A 26,612-nucleotide genomic window follows, 5' to 3' on the forward strand; every position below is an offset into this window, starting at 1 on the left:
CGACTGCTACGGTCGCAGGTTTGAATCCTGCCTCGGGCATGGATGTGTGTGATGTCCTTAGGTTAGCTAGGTTTAAGTAGTTCTAAGTTCTAGGGGACTGATGACCACAGATGTTAAGTCCCATAGTGCTCAGAGCCATTTGAACCATTTTTTACACGTACGAAGTCAGTGAACTGTCTTGACCGACCCATTATACTGTTACCGCTTCTCCACTGACAACACAGTACTCCCTGTGTCGCGCGGGATTAGCCGAGCGCTCTAAGGCGCTGCAGTCATGGACTGTGCGGCTGGTCCCGGCGGAGGTTCGAGGCCTCCCTCGAGCATGAGTGTGTGTGTGTGTTTGTCCTTAGGATAATTTAGGTTAAGTAGTGTGTGATCTTAGGGACTGATGACCTTAGCAGTTAAGTCCCATAAGATTTCACACACATTTTGAACATTTTTTGAGGATTCCCTGCCTCCTTTTGTATTGGCAGGTCCACCTCTCGTGGCTTCTAGTAATGAATTCCCCGTTACGCAGGGATGTCCAGATATTCTGATGAGATAATTTTCAACTGGTCTTTTGTAGTTAAACACAGCAAAAAATAATTGGTTGTTCGTATATACCATAGTAAACGCAAGAAGAAAGGAACGCGATCGCACAGTAAACGAGGCAAAGCAGACACTCTTATATTAACCAGTATGTCACATGCCACTCACTCCTAGCAACGGGCCGCAGCGTCATGCCGTTATCTGAGCTCCCCTCTCAGGGAACTGGTTTCCACCTCATGCCAGGAATCTCCCCTGCGCTGTACGTGAAATGCAATGTGTAAACTTAAGATACTGAACGGAGATAAGTTTGGTCTAAGAAAAGCAACATGCGTCGGTGCAGGAATCCTGATATGTTCCTACCAATGAAAGCATACAAAGTCTCACAACCGGAGATGGAATAGACTAAGCGACATCATGAATATAAAGCGGATGAAGTGCAGAAACAGATAAATAATCTGCGGAGTCTAAAAAAACGAATTAGAGTAGCTGAAGTAGAAACGCAAGCCGAAATGTTTCTTTGTGCAACATTTGGTCTCTGCTGCTATAAAAGTTTTATGTTTAAGCTGCGTAAATAGAAATAAGCGAATATTTTGGATCAAAAATAAAAGTTTAAGTGGAACAGATTTCTAAATTGAAGTTGGGAAATACTTCATCTATTCTTGCCAACAGTAGTCTAGGTTAAAAAGTAAATTAAGGAAATGCGCAATCTACGGAGCCTGGATTCCGAAGCAACGATAAAATACAGCATATATGCGTAATGTAGCGCGGGTAGATTTGGTTTTTTTTTGTAGGGGGGGGGGGGGTAGTAGGGGTTAGGCATCATTACTTTAATACACTTTCGTTGATGATATAACGTTGTTTCGGTCAATGTTGAAGTATCACCAAATTCCTACCAGCCGTCTTCAGACTGTCACAGTCGATTTAGATAATATAATAAAAACACCAATACTTCTTCAACAAGCACCGTGATAGATTGTAACGTTCGTCTTCTGGAAGTAGGCGCTGTGGCAGCCAGATTCTCTCCTTCACGTTGATATTACGGGAGTCGAGAGAGCGCAGTACTTTCAAGACATCAATGCATACAGTAACAGTAATGTTAACTACTTGTCAAATGATTCCTTAGCTAGAAACATGATATCTAGTGGTCTGAATGTTTTATAGCCACGGCGAAATTGTTCTTAATGTAAGTGATCGACCGTTGGTACAGGCGACCCTGACAAGAAAAAGGACATAAACCTGTTGCTTCGGCTTAGCTTGGGAAACGTGTTTCTGTCACACGGTGTCTTACAGATAAACATATCTAGAAGTCAAATGTGTCCAGCTGCCGAAATTAAATACGAAAAAGGTACTGATTTGATGGAAAATGCCTTCAAATTGCTATTAAACCATGAACGGTCACACTATAAACCAAACAGGCCGCCTTAAAAATCGCAGTAATCGTTAGATGGAGTGTACATGTAGACAACAACGAATGGCAGCAACTTCAGGAAAGCGGGATGGTCTGTTCAACAGAGAGAGCTTTACAAAGCAAACAAGTCAATAACACGTTGGTTCACCTCCGACTCTTACGTAAGCACTTGTTCAGTTTCGCATCGTTTCATAGTATTGTTGGATATCCTCCTGAGGAATTTCGTGCCAAATTCCGTCCAATTGTCGCGTTAGATAGTCAAAACCCCGAGTTTCTTGGATAGCCCTACCAATATTCCGCAAACGTTCTCAATTGGGGAGGGATCCGACGAACTTGCTGGCCAAGGTAGGAGTTGGCAAGCACGAAGACAAGCAGTAGAAACTGTCGCCGTTTGCCGACGGGCATTATATTGCCAAAATGTAAGCCCAGGACGGCTTGCCATGAAGCGTTCAAATGGTTCAAATGGCTCTGAGCACTATGGGACTCAACTGCTGAGGTCATTAGTCCCCTATAAGTTAGAACTAGTTAAACCTAACTAACCTAAGGACATCACAAACATCCATGCACGAGGCAGGATTCGAACCTGCGACCGTAGCGGTCTTGCTGTTCCAGACTGCAGCGCCTTTAACCACACGGCCACTTCGGCCGGCTGCCATGAAGGGCAACGTCATCGACGCAACTCTGTCGTGTAAGGGTGCCGCGGATGACAACCATAGGGGTCAACCTATGAAACAAAAAGGCACCGCACACCATCAATCCCGGTTGTCAGGTCTTATGGCGGGCGTCATTCAGGTTGGTATCCCTCCGCTGTCCGGGGTATCTCCAGATAAGTCTTCGCTAGTCATCGTTGCGCATTTCGAAACGGGACTCATCACTGAAGACAAACCTGCTCCACTCAATGTAGACTGAATGTGCCCGACCCCACTGCAAAAAGGCATTTTGGTGTACAGAGATCAATGGTAATCGGCTCAAGGGTCGCCGTGGCTTGTGCTCAGTCCCCTTTCTGTGAGCCGCCTTTTAATGGTCCTTCTGCTCACTGAAGCAACAGTTGCACGTCAGATCGAGGAGATCGATCAATCCGGGGCGTTGAGTGCCGTTCCGACGATTGCTCGGTCCTCACCTTCTGTCGTCTCTCAAGGCCGACCGCTTCGTTCGTGGCGTATTTGGCCATGGTTCAACCGTTCCGGCCAATGTCGTTGAATACTCGAATACTGGCCTCGATCCTATTCAAATGTCGAGCTATTCGACGATTACTTCGAGCCGAGCTGCATGTCTTCTTCGAACCCAGATGCATGTCCTGTCTTAAATGTTGACATGTGCATATATTGTTATGGCACCTGTCTTGGAGGCAGTTACTGTCCAATTGAGTATACGAAATTAAATTCGCAAAGCATTTATGCCCTGGTTCAAATGGCTCAGAGCACTATGGGACTTAACTGCTGAGGTCATCAGTCCCCTAGAACTTAGAACTACTTAGACCTAAATAACCTAAGGACATCACACACATCCATGCCCGAGGCAGGATTCGAACCTGCGACCGCAGCGGTCGCTCGGCTCCAGACTGGAGCGCCTAGAACCGCACGGCCACTCCGGCCGGCTAGGCGCTTCAGTCTAGAACCGCGCGACCACTACGGTCGCAGGTTCGAATCCCGCTTCGGGCATGGATGTGTGTGATGTCCTTAGGTTAGTTAGATTTAATTAGTTCTAAGTTCTAGGTGACTGATGTCCTCAGAAGTTAAGTCGCATCGTGCTCAGAGCCATTTGAACCATTTTGAAGCGCCTAGATCCGCTTGACCACTCCGGCCGGCCTATGCCCTGGTGTCATGTCCCCTGTTTACTGTCCTTGCAGACGTGCTGTGAATTTGCGCTGCAGCGTCACACTTTCGTCCATCGGCCGCCAAAGTTTACAATTTTGCTTTTTCCGTCAATACCTGTATGAATATCAGTTTGAGACCAATTTTCGTAACTTCTTCGTTGTACTTTATTTTTTTGTGTTGGAGTGTATACGGTATGTTAACATAGCAATAGAGGAATAGGAAGAACAGCAAATTATAGGATAGCAAAAGATGCGTTATATAAAAAAGTTTATCAAGAACTGTGGGTGCAGCAGATACGGTGACAAAAGACGACACTGGAAGACTGGAAGAAAAATGTAGTGGTATCAGGAGAACTGGAATACTGACACGTTAAAATTAATAATAAGAAATAGCTATTTTTCCATGTTACAGCATAACGGATATCAGATATGAATCAGTCGACAATTTGTTATTAATACATTGGTCTCGATGAAAGTTCTTTGTGTCGATATCCATTTTTTAACTATTTACCAGTTTCGATTTGCAAACTATTCCACACCTCGGACTTCCTACTAATGATTTATTTTCGTGAATAAATCAAAACCATGCCTCGATGGTTTCCAGTATATCAGTGACTAAATGAATCCCGAAAATAATGGCTAGCATTACAGAGAAGTTTTGTAAACGTAAAAATACATTGAAAGACATTCTTCTAAATATTTTCTGCTGGTCTCGATGTTTCACCTGATACTAGAGCTGAAAATGACGGACACTGCCGTGGAAACGTCTGTGAGAAGTAAGCTGTCCGCGACGAGTTGGTGGCACCGGCGACCGCCCACGTTATCGATTCTGTATTCGTTGGGACGGAGGTGGCTGCTGTAACGTTACCACGTTTAGAGTTCTGCCAACAGCAATAACTTCGAGCCGCGCAACTCTGCTTGTTGCAAGGAACTTCTTCGCTGAAGTTCAAGTACGGTATTCCACCCACATAGCTACGGTAAAGTAAACTGTATCAGCCTCCAGCATTTTGCATCCCATCCGGCACGGGACCAGCTTCTTTTTCCGAAGATGGCACGACCTCGTTTCACGAACACACGCTCACATACATCTACATCTACATCTACATTTATACTCCGCAAGCTACCCAACGGTGTGTGGCGGAGGGCACTTTACGTGCCACTGTCATTACCTCCCTTTCCTGTTCCAGTCGCGTATGGTTCGCGGGAAGAACGACTGTCTGAAAGCCTCCGTGCGCGCTCGAATCTCTCTAATTTTACATTCGTGATCTCCTCGGGAGGTATAAGTAGGGGGAAGCAATATATTCGATACCTCATCCAGAAACGCACCCTCTCGAAACCTGGCGAGCAAGCTACACCGCGATGCAGAGCGCCTCTCTTGCAGAGTCTGCCACTTGAGTTTGTTAAACATCTCCGTAACGCTATCACGGTTACCAAATAACCCTGTGACGAAACGCGCCGCTCTTCTTTGGATCTTCTCTATCTCCTCCGTCAGACCGATCTGGTACGGATCCCACACTGATGAGCAATACTAAAGTATAGGTCGAACGAGTGTTTTGTAAGCCACCTCCTTTGTTGATGGACTACATTTTCTAAGCACTCTCCCAATGAATCTCAACCTGGTACCCGCCTTACCAACAATTAATTTTATATGATCATTCCACTTCAAATCGTTCCGCACGCATACTCCCAGATATTTTACAGAAGTAACTGCTACCAGTGTTTGTTCCGTTATCATATAATCATACAATAAAGGATCCTTCTTTCAATGTATTCGCAATACATTACATTTGTCTATGTTAAGGGTCAGTTGCCACTCCCTGCACCAAGTGCCTATCCGCTGCAGATCTTCTTGCATTTCGCTACAATTTTCTAATGCTGCAACTTCTCTGTATGCTACAGCATCATCGGCGAAAAGCCGCATGGAACTTCCGACACTATCTACTAGGTCATTTATATATATTGTGAAAAGCAATGGTTGCAGACAGAAAATTTATACACGTGGTAGCCAATAAGAGTGGAAACAAGTGGATGATCTGTGAAGAATTACCATTTGTTGTACCACAAGAGCGCAAAAAAAAAAAAAAAAAAAAAAAAACAAGAATGTATTAGTATTCTATATTTTTGGTGAAATAACATCAGAACTAGTAGGTAGCCAAACAATCGTACCTACCGCTTGTCTCGAAAGTTATGTGTACGATCTTCATCTGAGTGGGACAGAAGACGCACGGCCTTTTTTTTATATGGAAGTATGTGTGTGACTGTCAGAGAGGCAATGGGACATACCCACAAACTTCTTTGTCGACTGCTGTGGTGATCTTGTGTTGCAAATAATAGGTATGGGGATTAGCCTTTTTCTTTAAAACTTGCTTGTTAATTGTAAGTTTTCCCTTGCGCGCTGCGCGCCTTTTATTTGGCAGTCATTTATAAAAAGTAAATACTTTGCCGCCTTAGGCAGTCTTGCTTCAGTTATTTTCGGTCGGTGCTGTAGCCACAAACGGAACTCTAACAGATTCCAACATGCCTTAGCGTACCTACTGTGAGCCACTGAACAAGACTCCGCCAACATATCTAGAACCCCGCTATAACATGTCTCTCTAATACGTAATTTCCCAAAACACATATTTTTCCTATTTCGCATATTTATCGCATGTTTATTAATGGAAGTACATTAACTGCATCCTCCATAAATGGTACAGAAAGGAACTCGCTCTTATATGTTCTCAGAATTATGGTATTTTGAGACCACGGTAACCTCTGGTCAGTCGTGTAATTGGTTTACATCAAGCCAGCGCAGAAAGCCAATAGGTTGCATCACAGTACACAGCTAAAAAAAGAACAACATGGAACTAACACTTCAAAGTCTGAATACTAATTTTGTACTTTATATAGCAAAGTACTTCCTAGAAATTAATTTACTTTTACTACCCATATAACTGATTTTGGAGTTATTTAATACACCTTTCTTTTAAGAATGATATATAATTGAAAGGCTCTAAGAAGTTAATCTTCTCTGCACTAAACTAAACTGAACTCCGTCCGGACAGGCCTTGGAAGACCCAACGCTACCGGCCGGCCGCCGTGTCATCCTCAGCCGACACGCGGATGCGGACGTGGAAGGACATGTGGTGAGCACACCGCTCTCCCGGCCGTATGTCAGTTAACGAGACCGGAACCGCTACTTCTCAATCAAGTAGCTTCTCAGTTTGCCTCACAAGGGGTGAGTGCACCCCGCTAGCCAACAGCGCTCGGCAGACTTGATGGTCACCCATCCAAGAGCTAGCCTAGCCCGACGGCGCTTAACATTTGGGATCTGACGGGAAGCGGTGTTACCACTGCCGCAAGGCCATTGACTAGCCTTCTCTGCAGAACAGTACAAAAATAGTTAGAGCAAAGATATTAAATGTATTAAAGCTTTATTTATAAGTGAACTGATATGATCGGTTCATAACTATCACAGGACACGCACGGCAAACACTTCCAGTATAGAAATAGGAATTGTAGTACTTCGATTCTGGAGGAATTTGCAGCTTTAGTTTGCAGATATTTTCACCGCCCGTTGGGCTTTACTGTGTAGGTAATACATTGTTATTCGCTTCCTCATTACCACATGTGTTTTACTCCCGGTGTCATGACCAGGGTATCCATCGGGTATGACTTCGGGTCACGGTTAGTAGTCCCAGAGGAAACTCTGGAGGCACAACGGTCAGTCACGTAAATGTACACACTCATGTGTTACCTCTTACGTAACAGTATCGTGATGTCGTTTTCCAACAGAATGATCGTCCTTACATGGGAGATGTCTCCGTGAAACGTTTGCTTGATATTAAGGTGCTCCAATAGTCAGTAAAATCACCAGACCTGCACTCGACAGAATATATGTGGGACCAGCTAGGACGTCTTCTCTGTCCCAGTGCCACGACAGCACAAGGATCAGCTACAACAGTTGTGGGCTAGCTTGCATGAGCAGTGGATACAACTGGTTTGTACTATACTTCCCAACCGAATCAGTGCATGCCTCCAGGCCAGAGGGTGTGGAACGTCATACTGATCAACTGGCTATTACTACCAAGTTATTTGAAAATTTGATTCGATTTTGTGGTATTTGAAATAACATCACATACCCTCTCGACCCATGAAAGTTTATTTCTTTTCGTCCTCCTCTTCCCCGTGCTTCACTTTCTTTGTCAGGCAGTGTATCTTTTTCTCTTTAGATTTTGCAATTCCAATTAAAATATTTATGACATAATGATTTAATTTTAAAACATCTCATGTGGCAGAGAATGCTGATTTTTTTTAAAAAAATCAGTAAAAAAAATTTCACTATGGCAAAAAACAATAAAATTAGTAATTTATCTAAAGTATTTTCTGCTCATATCACGTAACAGTTGTGCACAGACAAATGATGTTATTACATGTGATTTAGAAACTAGCATCATCAGAATGCTACAGTTAGCTTCGGAAATGCCTTTACATTTTGTTCAACACAGAGACGAAAGTTACACCACCTTATTATAAAGTACACCAGAAGAATACAGATTTGCCGAAAGTACTATTCTTTCCCTATTTTTTGGTTTAAATAATAATACGGCTTCAAATATAATTTTCGCTATTATTACAAAATATACATATTTGTAAGTAGTCTGCTATGACTTCGCATGCAAGTGTAAAAAGGTAAGTAACACCCCAAGTGTACGCTGCACCATCGTAAGTTGTGAAACATTTTAGTATATAATTTGACATGTTGACGGCCGTTAACTTACATACTGCTTCATGTAAACGAAAATTTACTTCAGTTTTGAAACAGATTTTGCCATAAATGTGTCTATATGAAGACAGTAACTGTTCTCGAAGGAACAGATTACTGTTGTTGACCGTGCAGCTTTTCCCTGGAATAAATGATGACTAACTCAAACCCTCAGCTGCCGACAGGTGTTGTTGATATACTTTGATGTGGACAGCTGAAAATGTGTGCCCCGACCGGGACTCGAAACAGGGATCTCCTGCTTACATGGCAGACGCTGAGCCACCGAGGACACAGATGAATAGCGCGACTGCAGGGACAACACCTGTCGGCAGCTGAGGGTTTCAGTTAGTCACCATTTATTCCAGAGAAAAGCTGCACGGTCAACAACAGTAATCTGTTCCTTCGAGAACAGTTGCTGTCTTCATATATATATAGTTAAAGGCTACCCAGCCATTGACCTTCGTCTGTGCGAATGCGCACAGGTTGCCCAAACTCTTACGGGAATCGCCAAAGCGTGCGCGAGTAATGAGTGAATGGGCAAATGTCTATAAGGTACATTAATATGTAGATTCGTGGACAGTTGGGAATGTGAGTCTCGCGGGAAGCGTGCAAGGGATAAGTCCCTGCAGTCGCGCTATTCATCTGTGTCCTCGGTGGCTTAGATGGATAGAGCGTCTGCCATGTAAGCAGGAGATCCCGGGTTCGAGTCCCGGTCGGGGCACACATTTTCAGCTGTCCGCATCAAGATATATCAACAACACCTGTCGGCAGCTGAGGGTTTCAGTTAGTCATCATTTATAAATGTGTCTGCCTAGTACACGAATGTTAACCAAAAAGTGAGCGCCCATCGTAAAGCAGATAAAGATCAAAGTTATAGCAACAAGTACAAGGCAAATGTTCCATTCTTAGTGCTCTAGATACCAAATGATTCGAAAATTATCCGATATGCTTGTGGGTTTCTGTGAAGTATTGCACGACAATCAAACATTCTCTCCAATTCACCGCCTGCAGCTTCAGCTGAGGAGAGGAGCCTTAGAGAAACTCTGCATCGAATGCATCATTCATTCTGCACTTTTTGAAACTGCTGAACTCCTGGTCTACAATGATAATAAAAAAGTCTTCAAGTGTAGGTATGCTATTCTCGTCAAAATGCTACTATTAATGAACCACGTCCAAAACACTGAAATGTATGCGCATAGTATTTCTACTTGATGTAATTTCGCTACGCTGGTAGCACTAACGTAACTGTTGTATAGTATGATAATCGGGTTTCACAAAGACAGTTTGATGTCAGTTTAGTATGTGCGCATATATATAAATTGTTACTGTTTCCTGTGCGGTTCTAGGCGCTTCAGTCTGAAACCGCATGACCGCTACGGTCGCAGGTTCGAATCCTGCCTTGGGCATGGATGTGTGTGATGTCCTTAGGTTAGTTAGGTTCAATTAGTTCTAAGTTCTAGGCGACTGATGACCTCAGAAGTTAAATCGCATAGTGCTCAGAGCCATTTGAACCATTTTTTTTGTTACTGTTTCCTTACCTGAAATTTTAAATTTATAGAATTCTGTCTGACTTCTAGTGACTCGAATAATGAAATAAAACAGTGATAACCTACGAAATATCGTCCTCTGAGTTGAGCTCCGTCAAAAATAAGCATTTTCGGGAGTTAAAAGGCAAATATACTGATTTACATAGAAACAGACAAACAATAAGATAAACAGCAGACAGTTTTCTAGTAATATGTAGATAAATTGATAAACTTATTACGAAACACGTAAATTGAACAAGAATATGAGAAAAATATAGAATTTGCCAAACTAACAAAGAAGCTTTTTGCCAGCTAACGTATGCTGAAACTAGGGAAACATAAAAGATTAGTAGTCCATTCAACTGCACCCCCCTCCCCCCCCCCCCCCCCCCCCCATCCCCGTTACACTTGGAATGGAAACTGAGAATTGAGTGTTTTATAACAAAAATGTTCATAAAATTGTATATTGAGGTGTAAGAAATTTTTATTTTTTCATTTTTAAAAAAGTGTTGGACCCACACAATTGTATTAGATGGAGTGATTCAAAAATGGTTCAAATGGCTCTGAGCACTATGGGACTCAACTGCTGAGGTCATTAGTCCCCTAGAACTTAGAACTAGTTAAACCTAACTAACCTAAGGACATCACAAACATCCATGCCCGAGGCAGGATTCGAACCTGCGACCGTAGCGGTCTTGCGGTTCCAGACTGCTGGAGTGATTCATCTTTCACATATGGTTCAGCTCTTTCAGCACTCAAGGCGTGTGGGAAGCCACATTTACGTGGTAGGGAAGACATTAGACAAATACGTAGTTCTCAAAGAACAAACATGCATGTTGTCACTGACCAACTTTGCAGAAAAACGTTTAACAGCCGGATATCAATAGAAGACGGAATGACTGGTTTTACGATCTCAGAACACGCTATTCACCCACTGACTGAATGTAATGTTCTATGTGGGTGGTTTGCTGAACTTTTGGAAAGGTTGACATGACTTCACTGTCGTAATTGCATTATTAATTAGATGCCGAGGAAACTTTACAGGGTTTCTCACGCCAACGAGTCACACATTGAAGGCAAGAGTTCGTTACGTTTCAGTACATTATTAGTTACGGTAGGGAATGGTGTAATGTTACTGAACGGGGGTAGTGTTGAGTCGACGAAAGAAGATCCATAACAGCTGCAGTGAACATGGCGCGGCTGCTTCAAGCGATATTCTGTTCGTGGCTATGGCAACGCTTCAGTGTTGTCGCAGTTCTATGGACGACTATTGTTTTCGCCTGCAGCTGTTAGCGCTTCGCAGTCGAAAACTGTCGACAGCTGTCGCAGTCGAAAACTGTTCACAGGTTCTGCTTACTCGGTAGGGATGACAAAATGACGTGACGTGTCCAGCAGCACATTTCGAGTTAACCGGATGTGACACTGACACCGGCTTATCTCGTGGCTGAATGCACCCTCGGAAATAGCTGAAACAACAGCTAAATACACTGCGCAACAAAATTAAATGGTCACTTCTTCGAAAGCCAGTAATTGTCTCCCACTGCGACGCGTAAGTTTGAAATGTGGCTCAAAGGTGCCTACAAACTTCCTCTGCAATGGTGCAATAGCGTGGCGTCCTGCGACGTCACCCCCAGGGCTCGGTGATGCTTTAAATAGCAAGGTGTCGACTTGTGAGAAAAAAAGATCACAGCTCAGAAGTTCATGTGAACAGATAGGTAAATTAATTATGTCACACACTAACAAAATTTCACCACAATTCTCCACAATGTCACCGTGGAAGTGTCATGCGTTGAGAAGGCCATCACAGACCCTCCTACCCACATTTCAGGTCTTCTGTTGACGTCTCTGCGATGGAGGTCACTCGGTTTTCTTAAGGCGGCCGAGGAAAACATTTGACACATCGCCGCTCAGAAAAGGTCTCTGGATGTGGCATAAAGGGTGTCCCTTTGGGGCGTTGATTATCACACATTTCCGATCGAAAACGACTGTTCGCAGTGCGATGAGCAACAGGAAGAGCCTCTTGACAACCTTTGACACTGATGACACACTCGGGCGTTCCAATACTTATGTAAGAACGTTTTGAGGCTCCATCCCCATTGAACGTGATCGCGCCCCTTTGGAGTGAGACGCGACCGATACTTTTGCACTCGTGTACAGGATGGAACCGCTAGGGAGCGTTCAAAACCATTCGACGAAATTTGAACATGATCCGAAGCATCACAGGGTACTTACGCTTTTGCAACCCTTCTGTTTTCCGTCCTCCCGTGGTGTTATCGCTTGGGAGTGCAACATCAACATGTGCGTAAGTGGAATGGCAAAGAGTTCCTCTTGCACACCACAGTTTGACAACACCCTCGGTGTCACCAACGCAACTTTGTGGAGCTCTTTACAAACGTACGTTCAAAATTCTCGACGCCATATCAGCCTGGCGAATTCTCTAGTGCCTATGAGTTTGGCAACCCCTTCGACAAACTTTGACACGGTTTGCCTACTTCCAGGCGCCAGAGCCTCCGCCAGGCGTGAAGTTGCAGGGTGCCATGGCACGATTTTGTACCATTGCAGATGGAGGCTATAGGCACCTTTGAGGCCAATTTCAAACCTATGCGATGCAATGGAATGCAATTACGGGATTTCGAAAAAGATATCATTTAATTCTATTGTGCAATGCGTTTTACTCGCCGCAGCTTAAGCTGTCCTCTTAGGTAGCTGTCCTCTTAGGTTCCTTCCTAGCCGCAACTTCAGAAATCGCAACGTATTCGAAAATAAAAAGCCAAAAGTTTTTGACAAGGTAGTAAATGAATTTTACGGCTGCTCATTTCACTCGCAGCAGTATAAGTTGTCCTCCTAGCTTCGTGCCTAACCATAAACTCAGATATCGCGACACACTCGGTAAAAAAGCAAAATATATGTGATAAGCAAGAATACAAATGTCCCTGATGATGTTTCACTTGCAGCTGTTCATCTTTCGTTTCCTTATCAGACAAAAGTCACAAAATCAAAGAAACACATTCCTGAGAGAGTGTGCTCTTACGCATAGATAACATAGAATAGTGCAGAACATACTTATATTACATTCATAAGAAAGCCGAAGAATCTGTTAGAAACGCTAAGATGAGCGAAATACGACTAAATTAATATGTCATCTGCTGCATCGCGTGACACCCCATTTTGACGTCAATTTCCAGTAAGCCTATCTTGTTACTAGCTTCTCCCGATAGCAACATAACCATCCACTTATTGGAAATAGCCTTGTACATATTTCTCACAGCAAACAACGAATTTTGCTAAGGTGTTATGTAGTATCAGACTAATGACAGTGTTTGATATTGCGCACGTGCCATTTATACGTAGCCTGATATTAGTAGTATACTTGAATTATGACGCTGGTTGACACCACAAACGTTTTGCATCACCTCGTTTCCAAGAGTTCCTGAACCTGTACAGAAAATTGGAATAGAGATCAATATAAACATGATTTCCACCCTTTTTATTGCTTTGAAAACCATACATTGCATATTGTACCACCATACAGCGAGGCCTTCAGACGTGGAGCTCCAGACTGCAGTACACAACGGTACCTCCAATACCCAGTACCACGTTCTCTTCCATTGATGCAAGCCCATATTCGTCGTGGCTTACTATCCACAAGTTCATCAAGGCACTGTTGGTCCAGATTGTCCCATTCCCCAACGGCGATTCGGCGTAGATGCTTCAAACTGGTTGGTGGTCACGTCGTCCATAAACAGCGCTTTTCAATCCATTCCAGGCATGTTCGATTGGGTTCATGTCTGGAGAACATGCTGGCCACTCTAGTCGAACAATGTCGTTATCCTGAAGGAAGTCATTCACAAGATGTGCTCGATGGGGGCGCGAATGGTCGTCCATGTAGACGAATGCCTCACCAATATGCTGCCGATATGGTTGCACAATCGGTAGGAGGATGACATTCACGTATCGTACAGGCGTTACGGCGCCTTCCATGACCACCAGCGGCGTACGTCGGCCCCACATAATACCACCCCAAAACAGCAGGCAACCTCCACCTTGCTGCACTCGTTGGGCAGCGTGTCTAAGACGTTCAGCCTGACTGGATTGCCTCCAAACACGTCTCCGACGATTGTTTGGTTTAAGGCATATGCGAAACTTATCGGTGAAGAGAACGTGATGCCAACCTCGCGCGGTCCATTCGGCATGTTTTTGAGCCCATCTGTACCACGCTACATGGCGACGTGGTTGCAAAGACGGACCTCGCCATGGACGTCGGGAGTGAAGTTGCGCATCATGCAGCCTATTGCGTACAGTTTGAGTCGTAACACGACGTCCTGTGGCTGCACGAAAAGCATTATTCAACATGGTGGCGTTGCTGTCAGGGTTCCTCCGAGCATAATCCGTAGGTCGCGATCATCCACTGCAGTAGTAGCCGCCCTTGGACCGTCTGAGTGATGCATGTCATCGACAGTTCCTGTCTCTCTGTATCTCCTCCATGTTCTACCAACATCGCTTTGGTTTACTCCGAGATGCCTGGTCACTTCCCTTGTTGAGAGTCCTTCCTGTCACAAAGTAACAATGCGGACGCTTCCGATCCGCGGTATTGACCGTCTAGGCATGGTTGAACCACAGACAACACGAGTCGTGTACCTCCTTCCTGGTGGAATGACTGGAACTGATCGGCTGTCAGACCCCCTCAGTCTGATGGCCGCTGCTCATGCATGGTTGCTTACATCGTTGGGCGGGTTTAGTGACATCTCTGAACAGTCAAAGGGACTGTGTCTGTGACACTATATCCACAGTCAACGCCTCTCTTCAGGAGTTCTGGGAACCAGGGTAATGCAAAACATTTTTTGATGTGTGTACTTTAAAATAACTATCGATTCTGCTTCTTCCTAAAAAGATAAAATTTGACAGAGTGATTTCATGAAGATATATTATGGCATTAATAGACAACTTATGTATATATGTTTCAATTACATCAAGTTTCAAAAGCTGCAGCTTATTCACTAGAGCTGTAATGTGAGTGTACATAGCCAGCGAAGCTGACAACGGAATATGTAATGTGACAGACCGTCTTCAGGCCGAAGAAAGCGCATCAGTTGTCGATATCGCCTCAACTTACTATCGACTTTTTTGTTCTAGGAGAATGAAGAGCTTTTTAAGTTGCTTGTACAGCTATCTTGTATTTTTCTGTTAAAGGTTTGTGGCTATGTGATACCTAATGTTCAAGAAAAGCTATGTCCTCTCAAGTCACCGAGTTTGCTACGCCCAGCTGACTGCTGAATCGCGGAGTGAGGCAAATACAACATCCAAGGTGCAGCTGGCACTACGAACGTTTGCCGGCCACTGCTAATAACACACACGTATCGATAAAAAGTGAATTAGCGTGATGTCTTTGTTCGCAGAGGCTGGTTCTCCGCTTGTCCTTTTAGAATTTCAGTAGTATCCAAGTAGTGTTCGAGTAGTGAGCCTCGAGAGAGATTATCTCAAGAGTGTGATGAGATCGGCTCACGCGTACGATATGTGAATTAATCTTCACGGGGGTAGAAGTGAGTTCAAAGCAGTTCTAAGTCATTTAAAAAGATATTTTGAGAAGATTATCGGCTTATATAGAAAAAGATTATTTTGCCGATTGTGGTAGAATTTAGACCCAACAGGTATAGGAAAAGAATTGATTTATTGAAGTGAGAGATTAGTTTACCCTATTTGTGATTAATTGTGCGTTGTGCTCTTTAAAAGCCACGAGATGGTAGGCGAAATTTGTTTCAACATTTCTGTGATATTTTCCGTTCGATGGTGTATGGTTAGGATTCGGCTTGGGCATTGTAAGATAGTAAATTCCGGAAATCTCGCTTTAGCGCTGAATGTCCAATCTGTATTAAGGATAACGGTCGTCCCATGTAATAATTATTTATTGAGAAACAGTCGGAAGTTTATTGACAGTTTGATAGCTTTTCACCTTGTTCCTAAACGACAAATCAAGAAGCATTTATTAGGTGACACGCTAATTCTCTCTAGAAAAGATCGAGTGCCGTGTTTTGAAATTTAAGTATTAGTGTGTCGCCGAAGTCAACGCCTGAAGCGGCTGAGCTTTGTTTGATTAAGCCTACATACGGCTCATATAGTTGAGAAGTGGCAGTGATTCTCAGGTTTTGTGTTTTGTTTATTTTTATTACATTTCCTCTTAGTGTGGTTTGGAGCAGAAAACCAGCTCCGGAAAAGTAAAATGCTGCCTTGTACCTGTAAACAGAGTAACTGCGGGAAATAAAGAATTAACGGTTTTAAACTGAAAATTCAGTACCCGACTTGTCCTTTATCCCCAAACTATTACAAGAAATATAATCAATGGCTTATTACAAAGCAGACTAATATCTTGACTATATGTTTTCGTAACAAAGTAAATCCAAAGGCCAATAAAGTAAACGACTGGAATATGGGTGACATCGAAGAAAATAGAAATTAAAAAGAAGGAATAGTAATTATCAGTTAATAACTTACAACGAAAAGAAATATAATTAATCTTTATTTAGACAGGGAAAACAAAGTTAACGTTTTATTGAAAACTGGTTAATTATAAATGAAAAGCTATTCCACTTAACTTGAAAGGTTGAGACTGACGAAACAGTTCATTAGGATAAAATTTCAATGGAGCCAGGGATATTATTGTAGCAAGGCGCTTCTTATAGAGGTTGTCGTTGATTGACAGTGAGAGATGAACAGCATTAAATTATATCTTTGCCTTGTGAACGTATTCTCCATATTACGTAAAAATTTATAACGTTCATACTGATTGCTTGTACATACAATTATTCGTTGAAGCTTTAAAAGAGGAGCAACTACAAGCGGCAATGGATCTATATGATGTATTATTAATCACTGTTGGGAAAGTTTTTAGTTGTATCCATCCTTTCGTAAATAGCGATGTCGTAGCGAGTTGTAGTGTGTTTTATAGAGTGAGAAGCTGAGTATCAAATCCTACGTCACGTCGTTGTATTAGCACAGGCGATTATTTCAAGTCACACTGATTACTTCGTTGAATGCAGGCAAGGTCTTATTGTAGTATTACGAGAGCGAGCTACATTGTCCGACGTTGCTTTTCACCTACGTATTCCATCGCTGTTAGAGCGTGTTCATACAGTATATCCCCTAAAGGGGGACGCAGTACAAATAGTCTGACTTGTCATGTGGGAACGTCAGTCAACTTTGAAAAAAGTCCATAACTAAAATTTTAGCTGCCGAGGGCTTCTGCACTTGAAACTGCCTATTGCACAGCACTGAATTCTATTGTACGCCACGCCAACGCCAACCAGGGACAAGGCGGCGATGACTATGCGTCTCTCTTTTGTCAGCGGTGATTAGCCAACTGAAAGCGTTCGAAAGATTTTCAACATTCGCAGAGAAATACAGCTTATATGCTGTCTACAACTCTCTCTCAAATTGTTGTGGTGTATGTGCTCATAATTACGAATTTTCGAAACGTCCACATTAGTTTTATTTTTCTAGCTATTGTGAAAATGTGATATATTGATACAACGTACTAAACACATTTTTGCACTCCATAAACACAAATTAAGTACAACAATTGACAACTCTGTGAGTAGCAAATAGACTTTAACAACGTTACAGAAAACTGGACCTCGTTTGTGAATGAAGCCTGCCTTATAACGGTATATTTCGAACAGTGTTCTGCGTATTTAATCATATTTTGAAAAAGGGAAAAGAAAAAGTAGTTTACTGATAATTGCAACTTAAGGTTTTTGTCACGATGGTAGACTAAAAACTGCTGTGATCTATCCATAACAATTATTCTGTGTTAATGTTCCGTAAAATACATTACGCTAACGGAAAAATTTTCGGTGTAATAGTTGAAGTACATTCCTAATACCGGATGAAATTTTAAGTATTTGCACATATTTGTCAGGATGATCTCGAAACGTGGCTGATAATGATTCGGAGTTTTTATGACGTGAGCAAGAATCGAGGAGGAAAGGGATTTCTTTTCACGCAATGGAAGAAAAACGTGACAAGTGAAAAATGTAAAATTTCTCTTACTCATTTTCCCAGGCTCCGATGAATCTGTGCAGAACATAGGTCGTTTTACACGTAGTGCAAAGCTTGCAACCGATTCCTGAAGCGAAATAAATAATGCAGATGACAGTGACCCATCCACACCGACTTTTGCTTGTTTTTCACCTTTTAATGAAAGAATTCTTTTATAAAGCATTTCATTTTAGAAATCAGTCATAAATGTACAATGTACGCGCAAGATTCCCTAAATCCAGCGAGCGAGCTAAATCTTTCCAGTTGTGGCAACCAGTACACCACCGCTTTGTCTTTGTCTTGTTTTCTTGTGCTTTTGTTCCGCAGCGGCGCCAAGTCGACGTGGTTATTAGCAGGTTTGACGTGGTCGTAAACGACTCGCACTTGAATCCCGCAACGAACTCCACTGACATTCTAATTTACACTAATTTTAGTTTGTTGATGTCAGTAGGCATTGTTCCATTTAAAAAAGTGAATGTTTGCACAAATAATACACTTTTAAGTACTATTACAATCCGTTTATTGGCTATTAATACGAGTCTCTGGCTACCAATCCATTCTCGGAAAACCGCACATCAATAACACTGTCCATTTCGGCTTATTTGAAGTCCATCCAGGTTAGATAATTCATTCTCTCTCTCTCTCTCTCTCTCTCTCTCTCTCTCTCTCTCTCTCGTATAGATAACTCAATATTCGTAGAGAAATAAATCTTATATTGTGTCACAACCTTATCCATAACTTTTTGTAAGACAGCTGTAAATTTGTTGGTATATTTTCTGTTTTGAGTACGTGTAACAATTATTTAGATATATACACACACCGTCGACACGCTGCAGAGTCTGTGGCAACAGTGCAAGAAAGTTGGGCACAAAGAGGAAGTGTATTCTATATAGGGTGACTAATTATTGAAATAAATTATAGCAGTTTTTGAAAAAGTTACAGACATGGATGAAAAGCTACACAACTCGCTATCAGCCAGTGAACTCAAGTTCTATGTGCAAAAGAGTACAGAAATAGAGCGCTTTTTGGTCGCAGAGGGAACGAATCGTCGAGTAGGAAGTAACTGTAGGGTCGCCGTTTTCAGACTCGTCATAATTGCAGGATTCTTGGGAATAAACGAAAGCAGTATACCACTGAAGTAAAAGCGGCGCCTTGATTCCCGATGTATGCACCCCTCAACATCTCAACATTATATTCGTACTCGCTCCGTTTCTGATTTCTTGCTGTATTTCTACATCGTAGACAGACAAACATTGACAGGGTTTCTATCAGCGAGAGACCGATCGTACATAGTCTTTTGTTGCGTTCAGAACGATATGGTTCGGAAGAGCTGCCAAAAATTAGATTTATATTCACCGGAAAGTACTGCAGAGAAAGTACTGTAGCTCCGTTTTTACCAAAACCCTGAATCTACATCCCTGTTGGAAGAGAGCTGCGCCATCCAGCCGCAATTCCCCGAGCATGTCCACTAAGCGCCGTAGCAACAACTAGCGTTATCCACAAGAATCCATCTCTCGACGCAGGTGACGAACCAGAAAACATTCGTTGTAACGTTTTTCGTTTTTTTTTTTTTTGGGGGGGGGGGGGGGGGGAAGGGGAGTAAATTCCGAAGCCTATCGACAACTGAACGTAGGCTTGTGTACTCAATTGGCGTGAACTACTACCACGCCCCTATTTGTTTCCACAATTTGTTTTCGTGTCTACCATCGGGTCTGGCACATACAGGAAATGGATGTACGTATGTTACATCGACTATCGTAGTCCGCAGCTGGGAGCATATTTTTATCGATAAATTGTTTCCTCGCATGTTAAAAATATTTACTTTTACTTTCCCTTTTCTACTTAAGGTGTCTACACATGTCTCTTAGACAAGTCTTTGTGGGTGATAAACACTGAACGTGTGTGTGAATTCCTAAGGGCACAAACTGCTGAGGTCATAGCTCCCTAGACTTACACACTACTTAAAGTAACTTAAACTAACTTACGCTAAGAGCAACACACGCACCCATACCTGAGGGAGGACTCGAACCTCCGGCGGGAGAGCCCCTGCAATCCATGAGATGGCGCCTTAAACCGCGTGGCCACTCCGTGCGGCTATAAATTTTGATATACAGGGTTAAGATTATAAATGAGTACAACGTCCCATGAATATTTTGTTGTTACAACCTATGAGTTCAGAACATATAGAGATGTTGATATCTCAGCTGTTCACGGTGGTGTACGTTCAATGATGATAAAATGAAACAACTGCAGCCGTCTTTCTGATGTTATTTTCTCATACTGGAACCAGTTTCGGCGACTCAGTACACCATCTTCAGATCTCAACTGAAGCTGTATAAACGATCCCGTCAGTGGCCAACAGTGTTGACTTCCATCGCATACTGTAAAAGCGATGTTGAACCTGCAACCATCAACTTCCAGCTTGTTGTTGGTGGTTGCAGACATTACTTATATACATGCTCTTCTATCGTCTCTGTCTTCTGAACTGCTTGTTTAGATTGTGAATCGGTTCCATCTGGCCACTTCTGCGAGTTCGTGGCTCCAGTCGCTGAAAAACTTATGCTGACCGGAGAGGACTATCTTGATATCTGTCTGCGTAAATCTACTCTGCTTGTAAGTAGGCTAATTCTGGCGCCAATCTGTAGTATCATAAGCATATCAAAAGTCTGTTCTTTGATATAAACTACTCTACTGGCCATTAGAATTGCTACACCAAGAAGAAATGCAGATGATAAACGGGTATCCATTGGACAAATATATTATACTAGAAATGACATGTGATTACATTTTCACGCAATTTGGGTGCATAGATCCAGAGAAATCAGTACCCAGAACAACCACCTCTGGCCGTAATAACGCCCTTGATACGCCTGGGCATTGAGTCAAACAGACCTTGGATGGCGCGTACAGGTACAGTTGCCCATGCAGCTTCAACACGATACCACAGTTCATCAAGAGTAGTGACTGGCGTATTGTGACGAGCCAGTTGCTCGGCCACCATTGGTTCAAATGGCTCTGAGCACTATGGGACTTAACATCTGTGGTCATCAGTCCCCTAGAACTTAGAACTACTTAAACCTAACTAACCTAAGGACATCACAAACATCCATGCCCGCGGCAGGATTCGAACCTGCGACCGTAGCAGTCGCCCGGTTCCGGTCTGAGCGCCTAGAACCGCTAGACCACCGCGGCCGGCACGGCCACCATTGACCAGACGTTTTTCAATTGGTGAGATATCTGCAGAATGTGCCTGCCAGGGCAGCACTCGAACATTTTCTGTATCCAGAAACGCCCGTACACGACCTGCAACATGCGGTCGTGAATTATCCTGCTGAAATGTAGGGTTTCGCAGAGATAAAATGAAGGGTAGAGCTACAGGTATTAACACATCTGAAGTGTAACGTCCACTGTTAAAAGTGTCGTCAATGCGAACAGAAGGTGACCGAGACGTGTAGCCAATGGCACCCCATACCATCACGCCGGGTGATAAGCCAGTATGGCGATGACCAATACACGCTTCCAATGTGCGTTCACCACGATGTCGCCAAACACGGATGCGACCATGATGATGCTGTAAAAAGAACCTGGATTCATCCGAAAAAATGTTTCGCCATTCGTGCACCCTGGTTCGTCGTTAAGTACGCCATCGCAGGCGCTACTGTCTGTGATGCAGCGTCAAGGGTAACCGCAGCCATGGTCTCCGAGCTGATATTCCATGCTGCTGCAAATGTCCGTTACAGCCATGCGGATAAGATGCCAGTCATCTCGACTGCTAGTGATACTAGGCCGTTGGAATGCAGCACGGCGTTAGGTATTACCCCCCTGAACTCACCGATTCCATATTCTGCTAACAGTCATTGGATCTCGACCAACGCGAGCAGCAATATCGCGATACGATAAACCGCAGTCGCGATAGGCTACAATCCGCCCTTTATCAAAGTCGGAAACGTGATGGCACGCATTTCTCCTCCTTACACGAGGCATTACAACAACGTTTCACCAGGCAACGCCGGTCAACTGTTGTTTGTGTATGAGAAATCGGTTGGAAACTTTCCTCATCTTAGCACGTTGTAGGTGTCGCCACCGGCGCCAACGTTGTGTGAATGCTCTGAAAAGCTAATCATTTCATATCACAGCATCTTCTTCCTGTCGGTTAAATTTCGCGTCTGTAGCACGTCATCTTAGTAGTGTAGCAATTTTAATGGGCAATAGTGTATTACTGAACCAATGATATAAACAAAGTGTTGGCCACCACAGAAACCGTGCTGAATGTACCACCAAAACACCTCTTGTTAGACGCAAAGAGTCTAGCGTCAGACGTTCTGACTCGCTTCGTTTCAGTGACCTGGCGTTGATTGGCAGAGTCTGTAGGTAGGAAGACTTTAGAGATATCACCGAAAAGGCAAAAATCATTAAAAAATACTTTTAGACAAATAACGTACAGTTTAGGTAGTTCTTTTCGAAAGTATGTCGTACTGTGTGAACCAATGACTCTACCTCGGTTGTTTAATATTCCTCTATCTTGTGCCAGTAAAGGTACAAATGAATCTCCGAAAACCTTTAGGAGGAGTATGATATACAAAAAGTAAGACAATACTTTCAATACACTCTACGGGGTGAGTTAATAGGAAAGGTAAGTGGTTAGGAGGTGATACAGTCAGTGATTCGGGAAAAGAAAGGAAAAATGATATCGTCCAATGGACATAAGTCCTATTCCAAATGGTTTCCGAGACAAAACACATTTAATGTCTCTTTTGTACGTTTTTGTCGAAAACATCGAAAAAAAGAACCCTCCGCGGAAACGTGCCTCAGTACAAAATTAAATTACGTTAATTTCCTACAAGAAAAGACCCATTCATTTTTTCTCTAGGACTAATAATTGGTGCGAATACAGCGCGTGAATACTGAAGATTTCCAAGCGACTCGCATGTGCTGCAGCTTAGTAGTTTTTGAGGTAAATTTGAGGTAGTTTACCGACTTGGTAGAGCATAAGGGACCAGTATCAAACTGTTCGTCTCAACGTCCTCTACACTTCTGTGGTACGTCGTAACCACTGACAGTGTTTAAATAACACAGAAAATAAATAACAATGTACATTAAATGTGTTCTACCTTGGAAACCATTCGAATAGGGCGTATGTCCATATGAAGTTTTTTGCTCAGAATCGCTAGTACTGTTACCCCACAAAGCATGTACCTTTCCTCCCGCGTCACCCCGCATAAACATAACACTCCTCCTTTATTGAGTTCCTCATATTTAGCAGTAAGACGTTACCAATAAAACACGGAACAAATTCTCATACGTAAATGCGACAATCCACCTGTTATACGGTACAAACATAAATTAACATGGAAAAACTATAAAAAATACAAGTACCGGGCAGAAGGACGTATGTAAAGTGATGGTCACAGCCGGTTCTTGTACTGTCAGTTATCAATAAAATACCTTTTCATATACATAAGGCAGTCACCCACATCTCCCTGCAGCGTACGCCAGTTACGCAAAAACTTAATGTCGTAGAGTTAGTATTATTACTTCAAAGCTGTGGAAAATATATAAATGTAATTAAGGTGAAAACTATGTAAAACTCACTTACTCCTAAAAGTAAAGATCATACATTTTTATTGGCATATTATCTACTGTTTATGGTAAGATACATTATCTACCGTCTTCGTTAATATAGTTGTCAAATTTCAACCTCTAAAGGGAGCCAAGTCAGTTTGTTACACAGCCAGCTGCCTGCGATGCAGTACTGCTGATGAAAGGTACGACCAACTGTATAAGAAATCAAAAATACTGTAGGCTTCTCAGTTCTACAAAACTCCTCATGTGACATTGGCTGTTGCTAAGCTCCTATTCTGAAGATCACGTAATGCTGTCAGCTGATTGATAACTACAATCGGACACAAAATACTGAATATACACAGTCAAAAGAAATACGATTACCCTTGAACTACGATCGCTGCTTCTAAGATGGTGTGCACACCATTTAATTTGAGAAACCGAAAAACGATAAGCACTATGTTTATCTACTGTACTGCGATATTTGTCTCATTTTGATCTTATCATACATCTAATAGAGGTTTTCATAGATTCAGTTGTAACTAATACACAAAAAGGTGCTTGAAAAGGGACTTGATGACCGAAATACGTTGTCCTTTCAAGTAGCATTGAACAGCCGAAGTGGAGTGAATATTTCATAATACACACGGTAATTTAAAATGACTGATACGAAAACAAAGTATTCTTGTGACTGTAGAAACGACTTTATTTCTGAAATACACATTTAGAGATGAAGGTTAATTCTCACAGTTTCCATGGACATTCACAGATCTTCGATTGGTGTTCTATCAGCGACACGGTATACGTGTATCCGTTCTAGCGGAACCCGATCGATGGAGTTAACCGCGTCGACTATCCAGAGCCTTAGCAGCGTAAATGGGGCTATGTAAACCTTCACAAATCCCCAACATTAAAAATTCTATTGGTGTAAGGCCAGGTGACCAGCGGAGCTGGCCGGCCGGATTGGCCGAGCGGTTCTAGGCGCTTCAGTCTGGAACTGCGCGACCGCTATAGTCGCAGGTTCGAATCCTGCCTCGGGCATGGATGCGTATGATGTCCTTAGTTTAGTTAGGTTTAAGTAGTTTTAAGTTCTAGGGGACTGATGACCTCAGATGTTAAGTCCCATAGTGCTCTGAGCCTGCGGAGCAGAAGATCTCCGTTAAGGTGACTACGTGTGACGTTACGGCAACATGGGTGGGCACCGTCCTGCTGCAAAATGAAGGTTTGGCACATCTTCTGTCATTTGAGGCAACAACCAGAGAATCCGCATCGAGATAGGTTATACCTGCAATGGCAGATCCTGCGAAAAAGATTTTGCGGTTGCTTACTGCGCAGAAAACATTAAGTTTCGGACAGTCACGTTCATGTTCCAGATACGCATACGGGTTTTGTGTACCCCACATTCCAAACTTTGCCACTCATGTGAAATGTGGTTTCGTCAGTGAACCCAAGTCTCTCTGCAAAACCATTCACCTACAACAGTGGTCAAAAATCAATGCATAATTGTCTCCGTTTTGATTTATCGGCTGGTTTTAGTGACTACAACATCTGAATTCTGTGAGTCTTGAACTGCAGATGCTTGCGCAATGAACGCGACACTGTTGATGAAGACACATTCACTACCCTACTGGCACGACGAATGGATTTTCTGGAGCTTTTTTCGTAGGTCGTGGAAATGTTTTCCACTACTTCATTCTCCACAAGCATCCTGTATCCTCGAATTACTTTGCCCATTTAGCAATGTTGTAACGGGGTTGCGCCACTTATCAAACCTAGTCCTAAAATTTCTTTGAACAATGGTTATTGCTGATGTTTTTGCTTATTCTACGACACAATATGCCTCTTCTGTCGCGGTTGCCACCATTTCGAATGCTTACGCCAGCGATGGACAACAACGGCGACTATTGTCTCGTTGTTGCCAACATAAACTGTAAGAGTTAACCTCCTAGTCTACATGACTATTTCTGAAACAAAGTCATTATTTTATTCATAGGACTACTTCCTTTTTGTGTCATTCATTTTGAATCGCCCAGTATTAACGACACCCCTGCCACACTGCAAAGTGGAGTCCTTAACCGATTCTCTTATACAAAAATTTTGAAGCTGAGTTCGTTTTTCTGTTTTCCGGCAGCTAAAGTAAGATTTCAGGGCGATACATATAAGTATAAACCTGAAATACCTCAGTGGGTGATTATTTCCCTCCGAAGGCTCATAGAAACTGGAAAGCTATTTTAGTATCTCAGTAGCTCTCAGAGAATCAGAAGTACCGCCTATTGTTGAAAAGTTGATCGTTTTTTCTGCAGATGAGGTCCTTTGTCCGGTGTAACATCGCGCTTGCTCGGCTCATGTTACTTCGTTCGTAGACTCAAATGGCTCTAAGCACTATGGGACATCTGAGGTCATCAGTCCCCTAGACGTAGACTTACTTAAACCTAACTAACATAAGGACATCACACACATCCATGCCCGAGGCAGGATTCGAACCTGCGACCGTAGCAGCAGCGCGGTTCCGGACTGAAGCGTCTAGAACCGCTCGGCCACAACGACCGCCGTTCGCAGACTAATCGGTCGCTTTTTGTGAAACCTCTAAGTGTGTAGTTCGGGCCGCCATGCTGCTTGCCACAAGTCGTACAATCCTGAAAGAGAGAGGGAAGGAATGTGCTATGGAAATGCGAGGTATGAGGTAATGAAACATTAGCTTTGTTAAGTAAGTGCTCTGTAACATTGCTAACAAGCACAAACAACATGAGTGAAACTTAATATTCGTGTAACTGACTGAGAAAACAAGTATTTTCTCGTTGATCATAGAGCAAGATTTTTCCAGGTTGTTTCGGCAGGGCAGGTAGAGACACATATTCTGTGGGCCTGCAACTTCTGAGTAAAACCGGGACGAAGCTTAAGGAAATCAGAAGCTTATAGCTGCTACCGGGTCTTTGTTGTGTTTTGAATATGGCGACTGGGTCGGAATGGGGAATGCCGTAGTGTTAATGATAGCCC

At 42.9% G+C, this 26,612-nt stretch overlaps 1 protein-coding gene and 1 non-coding gene across 3 annotated transcripts in view; both read left to right on the forward strand.

Moving 5' to 3' along the window:
* LOC126475466 (slit homolog 2 protein) overlaps positions 1-26,612 on the forward strand; it is a 643,465-nt gene that overhangs the window by 95,178 nt on the left and 521,675 nt on the right. Inside the window, exon 3 of one of the 2 annotated variants that reach the window (XM_050103348.1) lies at positions 6,797-6,877. The exons of the other annotated variant lie outside the window; for it this stretch is intronic. Coding sequence (XP_049959305.1) covers positions 6,797-6,877 — 81 coding nt within the window. The remainder of the gene's footprint in view (positions 1-6,796; positions 6,878-26,612) is intronic. 2 annotated transcript variants of the gene reach the window in all.
* Trnat-ugu (transfer RNA threonine (anticodon UGU)) lies at positions 9,144-9,217 on the forward strand. Its single transcript has one exon. It is a non-coding gene; the product is annotated as a tRNA-Thr (tRNA).

Source organism: Schistocerca serialis, chromosome 4, assembly GCF_023864345.2.
Source record: "Schistocerca serialis cubense isolate TAMUIC-IGC-003099 chromosome 4, iqSchSeri2.2, whole genome shotgun sequence".
Lineage (NCBI taxonomy): Eukaryota > Metazoa > Arthropoda > Insecta > Orthoptera > Acrididae > Schistocerca > Schistocerca serialis.